Source organism: Diceros bicornis, chromosome 25 (assembly GCF_020826845.1).
Source record: "Diceros bicornis minor isolate mBicDic1 chromosome 25, mDicBic1.mat.cur, whole genome shotgun sequence".
Classification (NCBI taxonomy): domain Eukaryota; kingdom Metazoa; phylum Chordata; class Mammalia; order Perissodactyla; family Rhinocerotidae; genus Diceros; species Diceros bicornis.
The window spans coordinates 20,620,518-20,638,971 of record NC_080764.1 but is presented as its reverse complement, the minus strand read 5'-3'; the positions used below and the strand labels follow the sequence as shown (position 1 = coordinate 20,638,971).

Genomic DNA, 18,454 nt, shown 5'->3' with positions numbered 1-18,454 from the left:
CTCACAATGCTGGGAATAGAGACTGACCCCAGCGACCCAGTCCTCTGTTTTGAAAAGTTAAATCAGATTAGCTCATTAATGACCTTTGCAAATACCTCCCCGGTGGGCTGGCCTCTGTGAGCCCCTCCGTGGCCTTGTGGGCTGCTGGGCCCAGCAGTTAATGAATGACTTGGGCAGGCTGGTGCAACAGAGGCCCTCTGTGAAGCCAGAGGCACCCAGGGGGCACAGATCATTAATAAATATTGATTTGGCTCCAAGGGAAGCAGCCCGGGGGAGAGCTGGCCCTGAACACCCACGTCGTGGGCTCATTATGCTGGGGTCAACTGCTCAGCCTGGACGCCAAGGGGCGGCTGGCTCAGGAGTGCTCCTGAGCAAAAGGCCCCCACAGGCCTGGCTGGAGCCTGCTTCCTGGCCAGCGGGTCAGAGCAGGCCTATTAAATTTATAGCAGTTCAAGGTGCAGGCTGAGTCTCATCTAACCCCTCGCTTCCCCAAACGTTCACCAGCCCCGGGGTTTAGCCAACGAGGCACCCAGGCTTGCCCCAGACTTCTGCCTCCAGTCTGTCTCACAGAGAGCAATAAATCCTCCGTCTCCTAGGCCCAAAATAGAAGGGTGCTTTCTCCCCTCCTCCCAGGCTCCTGGGTGTCTCCTCTGAGGCAATGGCCTCCAGCCCCACAGAGAAGCATTGGCTGTGCTCTCCCAGGGGGAGAAGGGATGGCATGCCAACGTCCTGCAGGATGAAGACTATAGAGAGTTTTATTTTTCTCTTTGAAGGAGCTTCTGCTTTCTTTGTGGAGAAGGAACACCCTTCAGGAAGGCCTTGGCAAGAATGAGTGAGCCAAATGCTGGCTGACGGTGCCAAGCTCTTTCCCTCCTCCCCCTGGACAGAGCAGAGGCGCGGTAGGTTCAAGGCCTACTTTTATCGTTGACATGACGGGCAAAGCATTTGTTTCTCCAGCACATGTTGAAATGAGAGTGAGAACCAGATGAATAAAAGGGACCTAGCATGAAGTAAAGAGGGAAGATGTGTTGAAATGAATAAGTGGATGGAATGAATGAATGGATAGGAGTGAACTAATGAATAAATAAAAGAATGACCTGTACGGTCATTTGTTTCAATCAGCAGCCTAAATTGGAACTCTTTTCCTGATATCCTTTTTAATATGTCCCATATGTCATAAACATATCTATTGGCAGGTTGCCCACTCTATCCCCAAATACCGAATTCTGTTTGCTGAGAGCTCACATTACACTGAGATCTGATTACCTGCCACTTACAACTGGAGTTATGGTCAACCTATGTTGGATCAGGCAGGATACATGGAAACGTATACAGCCTCTTCCATATAATGTCTGCCTGCCCTCCAGGAGCCCCTGCCTGGCCTTGCTCCCCCTCTTCCCCCCACAACCAAGACTGGCTTAAGTGTACTTCCTCAGTGCTCCTGAGGCATGCCACACTGCCCCATCCCTGCATATATCATGCCATAGAGCAACTACCTACTAAATTATAAGACACATGAGTCCAGTCACCATGTGTGTCTTTTTTCCCTCCTGCATCCCTCTCATGCAGCTGACACTGAATGGGTGCTCAATAAATACAAGTAGCATGAAGGAATGATCAGCTGAATTAGGGCATAAATGTGAATGAAAGAGAGGAAGGTGGCAAAGCTGACTCTGTGGCTTTTGAGAAAGAGTAGTAAGAGAAAAAGGAAGAAAACCCCAATAGTCAGGATTTTAACAAATAAGGGCGACATAATTTATAAAATACTAAAGAATTCTAGTGAGGATAATGGTGTCAAATGCTATAAAAATCTCAAAGAGGATGAAACACAAAGAGCCTACTGGTTTTGGTAATGGGTGTTGTCAGAATGGTAAGGAAGAAGAGAAGAAAATAAAGGAAGGAAGGAAGAAGGGAGGAAGGGACGGAGGGAAGAAGGAAGGAAACCCACACAAGAAGCTGGCCTTCTGTCTCCTAGACCAAGGCTATTTCCAATATAACACACAGCCAAGTGGACAACGTTAAGCATCAAAATCATGTTCACAGGAAGTAATATTTGGAAATCAGAGATTATTCTCAGGGCACCTCACATCATCCCACATATGAAGTTGTCTCCCTGGCTGCTAGATGAGGTTGGCCCCAATCAGGGGGTGGCTGCCACCAACTCCCAATATTAGTCTGGCCAGCGTCCACGTCCACGTTGCTGGTGCTGGTAGATAGCCTGATATTAGGCTGGGGTTATAGAGCGTAGAGCTCCCTCCCTACTGAGGCCCAAGGATGGCTGAGATCAAGGGCCTATTCAAACTCAAGTTCAATTCATCAAACTCCATAACGTTCAGAGTATCTTGCATGATCCCCCCCACCATGACCCTAGAAAGTGGCAGAGTGAATCTTAGCTCTATTTCACAGAGGAAGAAGAAGAGGTAGTGAGGTCACTCAGCTGGCAAGGGGTCGGATGGATTTCAAATCTAACTGGCAGTGTACCACTGGTTTTTAACTCTAAATTCATTGCTCTCTCTGAGTCACTATGATACCCTCTCAATCCAACATGAATGGCAAATTGACCTTCAGTTACAATCATTTCATATCCTCTTACCTCCTTCAACTGAGGGAATACACCTGTCACCCAGAGAAAATGTGTTCTCAGTCTAATTCCCTGTAACTTTCACAATCTTTTGGATTGACCCAAATAGAATGCCATGGTGGCCTTTCCTTCTCACAGATGAGGAGTTTGGGAATTCTGGCCTTGCCTCAACCATAAGATTCATCAGGTATCCTCAGGAAGGACTCACGGATAAGTTTACAGGCCATTTTGCATGGATGCTTCATGCCATGCACTCTATGCAAATTATATCACAGAATCCACACAACCGCAGTGGCACAGAGATGTCTGCACTTGACAGATGAGAGGAGGAGGCCTGCAGAGAGCAAGCAACTCGGCCCACCAGCTACAGCCCTGGAATTGAACTGGAACAATGAAGACTCCAAAATCCATGATCCCGTTCAAGTTTACCTCTCTGTCTCATTTCCTAATAGTGAAAATGAGAATAATGTTATCTGCTTGCTCTAGCTATCTGAATTGGCTGTGGCAAGGCTTACGTGACACCATCTAAGTGGGAAAGAATTTTGAAAACAGTGTATTTGGTATACAAATGAGGAATCCCTCTTAGAATGAGAACTTGCTTATAATTTTATGATTTTCCTTAGCTTTAAGCCCTGCGAACTGGCAAACAGACTGGGCTACAGAAACAGCATTTGCTCTGGATCTTCCCTTGCCAGTAAATAGAGCTGCCTCTGACAGACCGCAAGGGAGCAAGCCCTAGACCAGCTTCCAGCTCTGGGGTTGGTACCACCTCCCCCGGAATGGGCTTATCCTCTGAACTGCGGGTCTGCTTGTCTCAATGAGGCAGTCTGCTGAAACAAAAGTCCCATCCCCAGCTGCCAGGACTTATGGCAACATCGACACATCCAGCAAGCATCCAGGTAGACTGAAAAAGGCTGTCAATCCTGTGTGTTGTTATGAACATGCAGATTCTTGGTCTCCTGTAGACCCAGGGCCATGAGCATCCACAGCTCTGAGAGGCACATATAGGGCCAAGTGAAATGCACGCATAGCAGAAGGAATGGAACTAAGAAGAGGACAAAGGGAAGAAGGGAGAGAGAGAAGGCAGGCACAGGTGGTGGGAAGGGGGAAGCCCCCCAGCCATCTGGAGCGCCCTCCTGCCCCAAGCAGCTTCTCTCTAAGGAATCTCAACTCTGTTGGAACCACGACGCCTTTGAAAATCTTCTCTCTTAAAAAACACGCATGCACACGCATTTGTACTTTTTTACCGACAATCCTCGGGGCTTTTCAGACTCCTCCAAGGAATCTTATCCTTCCTTCTCCCACAGCTGAGCTGAAACTTCAGCCTTATCCTGGAGCTGCTTTTCAGGGCAGCAACATTGAGGCAGAAAAGAAAAAACTCAAGAGGGCTGGGACGGGGGAGGGGCGTATAAGACAGAAGGAATAAGTCCAATGACGTTGCTTTTGTCTTCTCGCAATAATTTTTTTCCTTAAATCATTGCTTCAGGAATTGATCCAATTAAAAAAGACAAATAAAATCATAAGTGCCCCAGGCTAGATAGATAGGTAGTACATAGATAGATGATTGATTGATAGATAGATAGATAGATAGATAGATAGATGAATAAATAAATAAATAGCCTTTCTGCTCCCCACAGAAAATACAGTTGTACTGGCTGTCTGGACTCACTTTGCTTCCACACCAGGACCCTTATAATCCCACAATTTGAACAAAATCCACTCAATGTCCATTTGCTCTTGGAAAATAACTCCAAACAGATAAATTTCTCAAAAGGTGGTGAGCCTATACTTCTGTCTACCCAAGACATTTTGTCCGTCTGCTTCTCCTGGCTGCAATCTGTCTCCATGTAGGAATTTTCCATCCCCCTCTAAGTGTAATGTCATGCAGAAGACTCAAAGGGAAAGGTAAAAGGATTAGTAGGTTGATCGATGGAAGATATTAATGCTCTTTCATGTTGGGTTGAAGACGGATTTGAGGTCATCAGGAGAGAGGATAGCAGGAGAATAGACCTCAAGTATTCAAAAGACTCTCTGGATTAAAATCCTATTAAACTCACATCAGCTTCTCCAGGAGGCATTTTAGGAGGTTGGGATTTCTTTAACATGTCACCATAATTAACCTTCCCTTAAGCTGTTTTGGGTGGGGAACTTTAGCAATTAAGAAACTGAAAAGTTTCATTTTCTATTACCCACATGGCCTTTTGAATGGTTTAAAAACTAGAAAGTGGTTTAGCCTAATTGATTTGAGGGGTTCAGATCTCCCACTTCAACCTGCTGTCAGACTCGCCCCTGAGATCTGAGCCCCTCAATAGAAAGGGCATTTTGTCGAGTGAAAGAATCAAAGGTTCTGCTCTATGATGATGCTTTTCTTCCTCTAATCATTCTCCCTCTGAGTTCTACAGAAAGAACAACTCTGCAAAGGGATGGTTGTTTCCTCTAAAAAGATCTCTTTTGGGCCCAGACTCTAGTCCACAAAAACGACCCCAGAAACCCAAAAGGCCCGTCTCTCTTCGCAGACGCAAGCTGTGCTGTTTCAGCATCAGTTGCGTCTCTAGCAGCTGTTCTGTTATGTGGACATGAAGTTAGGAAAATGTGTTAGGCAGGGGCAGCCAGGATGGGATGGAGTGACCACCCATCCGAAGAAATAAGGGTCACAAAAAGTGTTGTTTTAAAGAGTTGGTCTTAGCAGTTTTTTTTTCACTAGGTAAAATGTCAAGCCAACTTCAAATATCAACGCCCCACCATTTTGAGCCCCGCCAGGGAATCGAGCCTCTGCTTCATTCAGCTTCTGAGAAGCCCGACACTGATCACATGATACCTCTGTGTGACAACACTGGCTTCTTCACTTTCACACTTGCTGCGTCTTCGGAGTTAAGCAGTGGAAAAGAGGCCAAATTCCACCAGCCTGGTCTCCATTATGGCACCTGTCCCTCTACTAATTCACCTGGGTGTATCGTCACCCTTGTCAGCCTGTGAGCTCCTTAAGAACAGGCAGTGTTGACCCCCTCTCTCTCCAGCTCCTAGCACAGTGCCTGGCACAGAGTAGCGCTCAACACACACTTACCCACAACTGCACAGAACCCCCTCTGTGCCTTAAGGCAAGTCATGGCCTCTGTTTTTCACAATGAAAAATGAAGGAGTCTGTTGGGCTGCATGACCTCTGAGGTCATTTTGCAGTTCTGGGAATCTCTGAAAAAGTAGTTGTGTACAGGCTGGCTTTTCATGGCTCCTGTGTTCAGGCCATTATTTGTAATGACAGTGATGATAACCATAAGAATAGAGAACATCTATAAGGCCTTGAACATGCTCTGCGTTGTCCTCAACGCTCCACTCATGTTATTTCATTAATCCTGTGAGGCAGAGACTCTTGTTACTCCTATTCGATACAGTGGGAGACTGTGAAGGTCAATAATTTGCCTAAAGTCACACCAAGTGTGATGCACCCTGGTTCTAAAGTCTGGGCTCCTAATTATTCTTCCACATCCCCCTTAAGAACCTCCTTTCTGAGCCTCCAGTTCAGGCTGCCAGCCCTTCAGATGATCCACATACATCTTCCTGGCTCCCCAAGGGGCCGCCTGCCTGCCTGTCAATTGCTTTGATTTCCTACTCCAGGGCCCCAGCTGGCCCGGCCTCCACCTGCTCCAAGCAGAGGCAGAGTTTGCCCCAGGATCCGGCAGGCGCTTTGTCCTGAGGGCCTGCAGCTCCTGTTGGGAGCAGGTGGCCGGAAAAGCAAGAGAAGGCAGTCATCAGGAAGCAGCTTGGGCTGTGGAAGGGGAAGGAAGGAGGATAGGACTGATCTGAGTAGGAATTCCAAGTGCCCACCCCCCAGGGGACCTGAGCCCATGTGCCTGGCCGTCCACCCTCAGCAAGGGCAGAACCCCGGGATGGACTTCCTTGTCTTGGTTATAGCCACAGGAGCATGAGGGCAGGAAGAGAAGAGAGATCTCCTAGGAAAGCCTTGGAGGTATCTTTTAGAAAATGTTTCAATAGCCTGTGCAAAGGGGTGGATCTTGTCTCATTTTAAAGCACCTCTGCCTATTAAAATGCTATTTTCAGCTACAGAGACTAAAATCCTCTTGACCTAAAGTCTTCAGTGTTTTGGCAAAAAAACCTTTTAATTTTACAATAGAAAAATTTTTTTGATTATTTAAGAAAAAAAATAGTTTATCTCAGCAACCACACTCCTAAGTGTTTACCCAAATGAGTTGAAAACTCACGCCCATGCAAAAACCTGCACGTGAATGTTTATAACAGCTTTATCCATAATCACCAAAATTTGGAAGCAACCATGGTGTCCTTCAGTGGGTGAATAGATAAACTGTGGCACGACCATACAAAGAAACATTATTCAGTGATAAAAAGAAATGAGCTATCAAGTCACAAAAAGACATGGGGGAAACTTAAATGCATGGTGCTAAGTGAAAGAAGTCAATCTGAAAAGCCTACTACTCTATGATTCCAACCATATGCCATTCCGGAAAAGTCAAAACTATGGAGACAGTAAAAAAAGCAGTGGTTGCCAGAGGGAGCGGGTAAGGAAGGAGGGATGAGTAAGTGGAGCACAGGGCATTTTTAGGGCAGTGAAACCATTCTACATGAGTCTGTAATGGTGGACGCATGACATTATGCGTTTGTCAAAACCCATAGACCTGTACAATACAAAGCAGGATCCCTAATGTAAACTACGGACTTCAGTTAATAATAATGTGCCATCATGGCTGATCAATTATAAAAAAATGCACCACACTAATGCAAGATGTTAATAATAGGAGAAATTGGGTCAGGAAGAGGCAGAAAAAATGGGGCATATGGAAATTCTCTGTATTTTTTCTGTGAATTTTACTCTGAACCTAAAACTGCTTTAAAAAATAAAGTCTATTAAAAGAATAATTCATCTGAATATGCTTTGGACCCTAAAAAGCAATCACCTTGTTCGTCTGGTGATGAACTGGTTTGTCTTATTGTTTTCCGGCTAATCATAATCATAACTACAATCGAATACTATCATGTATCCAGCCAGGCACTATTCTGAGCACTGTTTATGTGTGTGATCTCATTTAATCCTTGCAAAAGCCGCATGAAAAATTGAGGTCAGAGCACTTAAAGGGGCTTGTCAGGGGTCTCAAAGCCAATAAGTGGAAGAAGTAGGACTTGAACCCAAGTCTGTCCAACTCTCAGCCCATACTTGTAATTCCTGCCCTCTATTGCCCTACTGCCCTCCAAGGGGCACCAATGGGCAGCATTTCGGTAAGTAGATAAGGGGGCAAAGCAAGTCTTGATAACTCCTCTGTTTAATCATTCACTCACAAATATTTGTACTAAGCACTATGCTGAACTCTGAGGATATAAACATAAGAAAGAGACTCTCTCTGTCTGCAAGGAGCTCATAATCCAGTGGAAGAGACACGTAAAGAGATTGCCAATGACAATGAAAGCCCTAGGAACAAGCAGCCAGGCAGTCCCCAGCTCCAGAATTGGCATGTCATGAGAAGGACATGGGGAGAGCCCTCTGGCTGGAATTGAGATAACCAGGGAATTTGTCTTGAAGTTGTATTTACATAGAAAGCGCCCTGGACACCCTAACCATGCCCGCTCTGGAGACAGGAGATTGAGAGCATAATAACCCAGGAATGAGAAATACATAAAAATTGCAGAGACAGAAAGAAAATGACTAATATGAGAAGTAACTGTCTCAAGGAAGGGGGAAAAGAACTAACATTTATTAAATGTCTAAAATATGTTAGGCACTCATCTAGATCCCTAACCTACATCCTCTAGTTTAATTCCCTGTATGGTCTTCCAGAGTAGATTTTATTTTTGCCATTATTTTATGAAGAGAATGTAGAGTCACTTGTGTTGCAAAATTCCTCTACTTCTCACCTGTGTCTTTCTCCTTATCCCGGGAAAGCTCATGCACTGTGGCACCGATGTCGTGTCTCAAGATCTTGACGATGTTTGCCAGAACAGGCATGCTCCGTTTATCCAGATAAGTGAAAAATTCATACTCATCTTTCTTTAAACGTGAAGGTCTGGATTCAATGTGGGTCAGGTTTATAGCATTATCCTAGAAAAGAGAATTGGGAGTGTGAAGGAGACAGTCCGGGAATTAACACAGAGCATACACGCAAAACACACAACACAATGAAATGCAGAGAAGCGAGAAACAGGATTCTTTCTTATGAGAGCAGGAGAAAGTCCTTAAAGTTGCAAAAGTTGTTTGCTTTTTCTTCTGAAAAACCAAGTAACAGATGGCAGGAGGTGGGGGAAATAGTTTAAATGCCACAGAAATTTAATTATGTGGAAATCTGCTAAAGGCCTGGAATTACAACCACAAGATTTTGGTTCGGTTCAAATGTCTAGGACAGTGTTTGCCAAAAATATTTACATAGGAAAACCTCCTTTCCCAAATGAAATCCCATAGAATCTCAACAACAATATGTCAATAAATAAATAATGTAGAATTAACGTTGTTCTCTTGAATAGGATCTACAGGAATCAGGCTTATTGGGTTTAAATCAAAAGTTCTTAATTATATTAGCTATGAGACCTTAGACAATTTACTTTCATGTTTTTAACCCTCAGCTTCCCCATCTATAATTTGCTCATATGAGTGATACTTGCTTCATAAATTTGTTGGGAACATCGGGTGAGATGATACATACACGCTGCCAGGTACATGGTAAATGCTCAGTAACAATTATCTAGTATAATTACCGTTCCTATTGTTACACAATTACTTTTCATTCAAGTTACACAGCAAAGGTATACGGAGCACCTACCAGGTACTGGTCACTCTTCTAGGTGGTTGGGATACGTCAGTGAAGGAAACAGACATAGACAGTTCCCTTTATAAAGCTCACGCTCAAGTTGTGGAAAGACAAAGAGCAAACATAAAATACAACTGATTTATAAATTATTTTATGATGATAAGGGCTAAGGAAAAAATACCAGGCAGAGCAGGGTGAAGGGGACAGGCAGTTCTGGGTGGAATGGGGGTAGATTGCAGTATTCAATAGGATGGACATATGGGGCCTCACTGAGAAGGGAAGATTCATGCACAGCCTGCTTTTATTAAATGCTGCGAAAATAATATCACTTACTATTGCTACTCAACTTCAATATCTTTAGCTGGTGATATTTTAGCTATTATGGGTTTTTTTCATGAAAAAAAGTCATTTCCTTAAATTGGTCCTTGCATTTAAAGGCATGGCAGTCATCTGCTCCTTATTCAGAAAGTCTGATTTCACTGACAGTACTGTTCTTTGTGAAGAAAATCAAGAAGCATTCTCTACACATTATTAAAATAAACAAATAATAGGGGTCACCCCAAACATTTAAATGAACAAAATGTACCCTAAAAAAACAATATTTAACTTGAATAACTTTACAATTTCAAAAAACAAAATTCATCAACCTTGTAGTTCAAGAGGTGTATCTTTTTCCTTGATTATGAGTACCACATGGTTGAAGAAAACATGGATGATTACAATAATGATACCTTTTTGGATTTAAATGTCACTTTACAGTTTAGAATTATTTTCTATGACCTTCCCAACAATCGTTTGAGGAGGTTAAGGGAGGTGTAAAAAATGAAATCAGGGATGAAGGTGCTTTGCCACAAGTGGCGGGAGGGAGAGGCCCATTTTTTCCTAATCTCAGAGTCATTGGTCTTCTAACTACACTGCCTTTCCTGCCAGGGATGCAGTGAGCGTTCCGCAAGCATGAGCTTTTATCATTATTGTTACTGTTATGCCAACCACAAAAAACGAAAACCTCTGGGTATAGTAAACACAGTGATAAGTAAACCCACACAGGCACACTTCCTGCTCTTCCTTCTCCATAATCCCCATGGGTGCACGATGGAACCATTATTTATGGGCACCAGCTGCAGAGAACCCACCCCTGACAGTGATGACCAGGTAACCCAACATGAGAGCCCCAACTAGAGAGAGAGAGAATGCGGAGGAGGGAAGGCCAGAGAGATTGCAGCGGCTCTGAAGCTTTCTAGGCAAACAGAGGTAACTTTCTAAACAAAGCAAATAGCAATGTCATCCTTCTTGGCTCAGGAAGAAAGAGAATGGGTAAGCTCCGCCTGCTATTCACCTAAGTTGAAATTCCCAAAGAAGAGATAACCAATTCCTGCCTCATGTAGAGCAGAGAATTTAGCAAACCGAGAACCAAGAGTGGACACACCTCTGGCATGCTTACATGGGGAAGAGAATAGAAAGGCAGGTGGTGTAGGGAGTGGGAGGGGGTGTAAGGTGGAAGAAGGGCTGGAAGGCAGACTATAGGCTGTCAGTGTTCTTCACCCACACCCCACCCCTTGAAACAGCACTTCCAGAGAGAAGCCTCTCACTTTGGGAACAGCCATAAAACAATTTATGCCCCGTGACTCAGTTTTTATCATTCTGGACACCTAACTTATGGGAAAAATTTTCACCAAAATTTGTAAGCTAACTAAACTCCCATAATAAGGGGATGGTTAGTTGGATTGTAGTGTAATCACTCAGTGGAGATTATGCAACCATTAAAAAGCAAGTAACAACAATATGCATAAAACAAAGTGTCAGAAATCACTCTAAGATATTAACAGTGGTGATCTCTAGATGATGGGCCTAAGAGTGATTTTGTTTCCTTCTTTCTCTTTTCTATCATGGTTCGACTTTTCCAAAAACAACATTTATTACTTTTATAATAAAAAATTAGCTTTATCTCTTAAATGGTTATAATGACAACCACTTGGGGAAATATTTATGATGGATAGAGGTATGTGAGAATTAAAACATGTTAAAAAAAATATGCCCAGGCCAAAAAAAAAGACTAGAATGAAATGCACCAAAATGAGTTATGATGCGATAATGTGTAACTTCTATTTATTTGCCAAAAGTCTTAAAATATTACCCATATAATGAAAAGAAAAATATATCTATCAAATGTGAGTGAAGTTTCTGGCTAAGAACATCCAGCCAAATTCTTTAAACTATTTCTTTCTCATTTGAGTCAATTTGTTAATAATCAACTCTCTAGTTTGGCAGGCAATTTCGTTATTGGAGTTTTTCCAGTTTATCAGTGTGGATCCTTAGATACCGATAATTCTGGTTGCTAAGAGAGGCTTTAGAAATGAACCTCCAAATATGATTATGATCATAGTTACCTTTTAGTAAATGAATTTTTGTTTCTAAATAAGGGCTCTAGGCAGGTTTACAAATTGACCCATACTCACTCACCACATCTTTGGGTGAGGGATAAAGAAAGAGGAACTCTCTCTGTTACTCCCCATGGACATCCGGGTGGAGGCAAACAAGGTTTAGAATTAAACATTTCTAAGACAATTTCATGATTTCTCCAATGTTAATTTATGCATAGGGGCCGGCCCCGTGGCCTAGTGGTTCAGTTCAGTGCACTCTCCTTCGGCAGCCCGGGTTCAGTTCCCAGGTGTGGACCTATACCACTCATTGGTGGCCATGCATCTGTGGCAGCAACCCACATACAAAAGAGAGGAAGATTGGCACAGATGTTAGGTCAGGGTGAATCTTCCTCAGGAAAAAAAAAAATTATGCATAAAAGATAGCAGTGTAAAATCTTAATTCATTAGGACTCTTGATCAGAGTAAGCAAAATGAAATGAATAGTCTATTTTAATAAGGATTGACCAGAAACTCCTTTCTGTCCCCATCTTTGAGGAAAATCTTTCTAAAGGGAGATTGGCCACAAGCGGATAAAGCTAGAGATACACAGAATCCACAATGGTGGAAAATGAATTTGTCCTTCTGGATCTCTTCTCAACCTCAAGCTTAGGACCCCTTCCTCCTCTTCTCCATTTCATTCCCAGAGAAAAGGACAATGGTTTGGTGAAAAAGTGTGGGCTTTGGAACTAACCTGAGCTCAAATTCTGGTTCTGCTACTCACTACCTTTGGATATTTTAGTTAGTCATTCCAAACTTCTGTTTGTTCATGTTTAAAATAAAGACAATAATGTTACCTGGTAGCTTTGTGAGAATAAGAGGAAAAGTACCTAGCACAATTTTGTCTTCATTCACAGATACTCAGTAAGTACTCATCTAAGTACTCATAAGATACGCAGTACTCATTACACTCTGCCTCTCTCAACTTGGTGTAGATACACATTTCCCTGGGAGGCAAAAACATTAAGTTTTATGAGTTATTTTATTCTTTAATATTTGCTTTACCCTAAGCTTTTCTCAGCTCCTTTCCTGAGAGCATGTTTCAAAAAGAAGAAGGAAAAGCTCAGCATATTTTCAGATGAGACTCGAATGAAAAGGGAGAGCTTCTTGGACCACTACCTGCTGTTGCCTTAGAGTAAGCTTAAATGTAGTTATGTCCTGGCCTATTCCAGAAGTTTCTGGGGGCAACATCAAACATTCACAAAGAATGTCCCAAATCACTGGTCTCAAGTAAACAGACAGAAGCTTTCAGTAATACAACCCATCGAGCACCTTCCATGTGCCAAACACTGTTCTAGGTGCCTGGATACAACAGTGAGCAGAGCAGGAAAATTTCTGCCCTGCTGAACCTTACATTCTTGAGGAAGGAGACAAACAGTGACTACGATAAATAAATAAAACAAACAGTCTTCAGATGGAATAGAGAAAAATAAAGGAGGAAAGAGGAATTTAATATTCCAGGGATGTAATTGAGGAGCTATTTTAAATAGTGTGGTCAGGAAGACCTCAAAATATAAACATTTAAGTGGCATTTAAGTGTAGACGTGAAGTCAATGGGAGAACAAGCCATGAGGGAACAGCAAATGCAAGGGTCCTGGGGTAAGATGGTGCTCAATATGACTGCGGACCGTCATGGAGGCCAATGTGACTGGGGCAGAGTGAGCAAGAGGGAGGGCAATAGGACGTGAGGCAGGGAAGTAACGAGGAATAGACCGTGGAAGGCATCGTTGGCCATTATCTGAACTTTGGTTTTACTCCAAGTGAGATAAGAAGCTATGGGAGCTAATTAGGCAGAGGAGAGATATTCTTTGACTCTTGTTTTAAAGGGAGCACTCCGGCAGCTGTTTTAAGACTGTAGTGGAGCTAAGGCAGAAACAGAAACAGAGGCTACTACAATATTTGGGATGAGAAATGATAGTTGCAAAGATCAGAGAAGTTTCATGGAGGTGCCAGCAGGGCTTCTTACACATTTCATTAATCTCCTCTTGTGAGAGGGCCAGAACAGCCCTGGTTGACCAAGAGTTGGGAAATTAAACTCCCTGGGATCAACAGGAAACCAAAAATACTCACAAAAGTATGAGCAACACAATTAACTTCTAGAGGGAGCTCGAGATTATCCTCCACTCTACTCTAGAGGAGGAGTTCTTGGTGGGTTCAGGCTAGACTTTCTGTAGGATTCACACCCTGCAGACATCTTTTGGGATCCCACTCTTGCTTCCTCTGGGAGTGTCTCTGTTGTATCTCTTGGCCTTTTCTTCCCTCAGTCTTCTGCCTCTTTATTAAATTTTTTCTTTAAATGTAAAGAAATTTAAAGAAAATGTTTAAATGTAAGCTCTGTGTTGCTGTTTCTCAAATATGCCCAGCTCTGAACTGTTTAGCAGCTAAAAACAGTGCCAATTCTCCCTTTGAGGTTCTTATACTCAATAAACACGTCATCAAACCTGTACAAAATGTTTAGTGTGGCACATTTGTATGGATAACAATGGAAACAACCTAAACATCCACCACCAGGAAACAGATGAAGTATAGTCACTTGATGGAATATACAGAGAGGACAATGAATGAGCAAGAACTATACGGAGAAATCTCAAAAACCATGGTCACCACCTTTTCCTCAAGGAAGAAAACTGCAGGAGAGTTACAGTATGATTCCAATTTTATGAAGATTAAAAGCTTGTGAAACTATGCCATATATCACTAATGGATTTCTCTATATAACAAAGTATAAAAAGATGCATGGGAATAACATAAATCAAATTCAGATGACTAGCTACCTCTGAGGAGGAAGTGCATGGCGAAGGGACACCCAGGGTCTTCAGTCACTTATGCAATGTTTTATTTCTTAAGCAGGGAGTGAGTTACCTGAGTGCTCCTCATATCGTTATATTTTGGGATTAAATAAAGTGAAAAAGTCGTCTGGGTTGTAAGAGATTTTCTTTTTTCTCCAGTGGAACTCAAAGCTCCTCTTATTTTGATTAAAGAAGAAATGTTCCCTGTAAACATTTTACTGCTCAGGGCCAAAGGCCAGAGGGGTAAGTAAAAGCAGTCCTTGTGACTCACCCTTGATCCTGTCCTGCTCACTAGGCCCAGGGGGCACAGGCAGGGCCTTCAAGTTCAAACTCCAGAACAATAAACATCATGTATCTGTTGTTGTCTCCTCTGCAATCCAGCCTCTGTCCCCAGGAACACTGAGGTTGGCGGAGGGTAAAGGATTTGAGGATTTCGTGACCGGACCACTTGCTTATTCTCTCACTTCAAGTCATTTGGTTCTTCATTCCGGAATTTATTTCCCCTTTCCTCTCTCTTCCAACCCCTTCAGGTTTCAACTTAAACACTATTCTGCAAGAAACTTCCCTAGCCTCCTTTGTCTCAAGTCTGGGTTAAGAAAGCTGGTGAAACCTTGAGTTCCTATAAGTTCTATAGGGGCAAAGAATGACTGTCTAGCTCACCCCACTCTCCCCAGCACCTCTATAGGGTCTGACAACAGTATATACTAAAAAAATATATTAACTAAATGTGTAAATGAGAGAGTATGAGCTCACTGAATATCTGATGAGGGGAAGAAGTGTGTCATTTGGGCAGAGACAGAGCTCACAGGAAGTGAATGGGACACTTATAGACTGTGCCTTTTCCATTTGTTTCCAAAAGACCAGGCTACCGTGAAAACGGAGGGTGAACTCTGAAGCAATTGTTAGCTCTAAGTGTCTAGCCTTCTGTTTAGTCTGAACCTCTTGTGTCTCCATCAATTAAATGATGCTAATTGAGTATACCCATGCGCTTCGGTGCTCTGTGTATGTGCCTGTTTGCTTCTTCCCTTCCCTAGGGAACACACAGTAAGGTGATTAGCAGAGTGCTGGTGGAGGAAGGGGGACCTCTTCTTTGCAACTTCCCCCAGGAGCCTGCTTCTAATTTTATAGCCCATTACTAAGCCGCTTGCAGTAAAGACTCTCAGGAGACTATTTTTCTAAGAAGGTGCAGGGCATGAGCTAGTAGAGGCTAAAAATATAGAGAGCTATGGAAAATGTTTAAATAAATGCATAAAGAATTGAGAGTTAGAACAATCTATTGAGGGCAGTGGGACATTTGCAGGTTAGCAGGTAGAGGTTTCAGTATATTCCTAATCATTTGACCCCAATTCACTAAAACATCTGCTTCATTGCCCCCCTACCCAATGAACACGTGTAAACACAGTACCTCTGTAACTCTATTATAAATATCAATCCTATTGCATTGCATTCTGATTTTGTTACGAGCTGAGTTCTTCAAAGCTACACTCTCATTGGCAGGCAACATCATTCTTTAATGGGGTGGTGACTTTAGTGCTAATCATCTGAGGATAAGATGGACTCTCAGGCAGGGAGGCAAACCTGGCCACACTGAGAGAAGTCTGCCCTCACTCTGCAGACCTTGCTTTTTCTTTGAGGAGCTAGGATGTCTTGTATGTGCTCCTAGTGGCTAAGGGCTAAGAAAGCTTCCACCGTATGGAGTCGGGCCAGGGGGGCCAGATGGTCTAGGTTCACATAGCAGTTAGTCTCTCATTTATTACTCGGAGCATTTATTAAGATTTGGTTAAATGTCCCAGTTGCATCTCTCCTATGCTACAGGTCATCAAGGGATAGTCCTGCTCATTAAGTGCAGAAGTGACTGTCATAGTACTTAGCAAAGGGATTCGTGAGGTGCAGGTGATTCTCCCAAATGGAATATTCCTCCTTCCATTGCTAATCTTGGATGAGCTGGATAGATTTTTATCTTTTGTCTCTCTTAAGGAAAGTTAAGTATATTTATACCCTACTTTTTGCTTTGATTCTGCCCTGCCTTTTCTGGCTGCTGTAATAGTAGTAATGCTTCCAGCACCCGTCCACAGTAGAGATGCTGCCTTTAAGTGACTTGAAATATGCTCCCTGCAATTTCTACACCTTGCTCTTTTGCCTCTGAAGTAACAGAGAATAAGTAGTATTCTTTTTTCGTGATGGCGCTTCAAACATTTGAATGAAACTATTTTTTCCTCACCCCATCTTTCCTCTTCAAGCCAAATAATCCATAAATAATTAATGATTATTCGTAGAGCTAAGAATCCAAGAGTCCCTGATGCTCCATGACCCTCTAGAAATATGATGTATGGAAAGAATGAGAGCAAACATTTATTGAGCCCTTACTATGTGCCAGAGACTATTATAAGTACTTTACATGTATTAATTCATGCATTAATGTTAACATTAGTTATTGATTAATTATAATATTAATTAGTTGTTTAATACTAATAATTAATATTAATAAATTAATAGTTATTTGTTATTTAGTATAATTCATTTAATTTTCACAGTGGCGCTATAATACAGGCTTATTATTACCTTCATTTTTAAAATGAGAAAACTAAGCCACCAAGAAGTTAAATAACTTTCTGAAGGTCGTCCAGCTCATAGGTGGTACAACTGGGTTTTGAACCCAAACAGTTTGGTTCTAGACGGCATAGTCTTGACCCCGTTGCTGTTCTACTCCTCAGGGCCCCAAACCTAGGTTGGAACTGGTAGTCTGGAACTCATAGCTCTAAAGCAGCGCAAGTTCAGCGGAACACTAGTGCCTGCAAGATGTTGATAGGTCTTCCTCGAACAAGGTCCCGTGGCCAAATGCATTTGGGAAACGCTAAGGAGGTAACATTGAGGAAGCTTCCTCACTGTGGGGCTTCCCAGAGTCTTTAATGTGTTTATGCGTATGATGGCTCTCCAAAGTCTAGACGTAGAATTTTCCAGACATATTTGCCCTTGGAAATCTTGTCTAATGAAACACCTATGAACATGTAGAATTCGATAAAATATTGTTTAAGAAACACTGCCCTAAAGTATAGTTTAGATTCTTTCTTTTGTTTTGCTGCTTATTACCTTTGGTTTCATTTTATATGGTCCATAAGTTTAGTGCCAACTACACAATAAAAACGTTTTGTCTGTGTTTTCATCTAACGCTCGCTTCTTCACCTCTTTCACGAAGATATCATGAGAGATATAAGTACACAAATGCACTATGGCCAAAACAATCTGCTTGTTCAGCAAACTACTCTGCTTTTCTTTAATAGTCCTGGCCTGACTCCCAGTTGTTGCGATCTGCCTGTAAATGTTCCCAACCTTTATTAAGTAAACTATTCTCGATTTTTTACACTTTTTGGAAAAAATATTTCAAAAAATCAAGACTTCTGACTGTGTCTAGTCTTCTAACATCTTTCTCACCTTCACACCTTCTCAGAGGTTTCTGATAGGGTTCATAGGTCACACATGGAAGGGGTAAAGGAACAAACACTGTAGGAGCGTCTTCTGTGGGCTCAATCATACCAAGCATTTTATATGGCACGTGCAATCTCCCGGCCCCCTGGAGGTGTGGATCATTAGCCTGACTTTGTAGATGAGTAAACAAAGGCACGCATGTTAAATGACCTGCTCAAGTCAATGAGATCTGAGATTCAAAACCTCCAGTACAAAGTCTATGCTTCTTATACTCCTTATACCACAACCTGGGGCTACTACAACATTTGGAACCATGGTTATGATCTCATCTAAAGGCAAATAAGTGGTCCCTTGAATCCTCATAAAACCTTGGCCCCAGACAGCTCCCTAATTCACCCCCTTCAAGTAACAGATGGGTGATGGGGTGAAGTGATTTGCCCAAGGACACAGAACCCCAAGTCAGGACTAGTCCTA

At 42.6% G+C, this 18,454-nt stretch overlaps 1 protein-coding gene across 1 annotated transcript in view; it reads right to left on the bottom strand.

The window, feature by feature from the left end:
* PAH (phenylalanine hydroxylase) overlaps positions 1-18,454 on the bottom strand; it is a 69,772-nt gene that overhangs the window by 41,148 nt on the left and 10,170 nt on the right. The window contains exon 3 of the mRNA XM_058568549.1: positions 8,462-8,645. Within this exon, the coding sequence (XP_058424532.1) occupies positions 8,462-8,645 (184 nt within the window). The remainder of the gene's footprint in view (positions 1-8,461; positions 8,646-18,454) is intronic.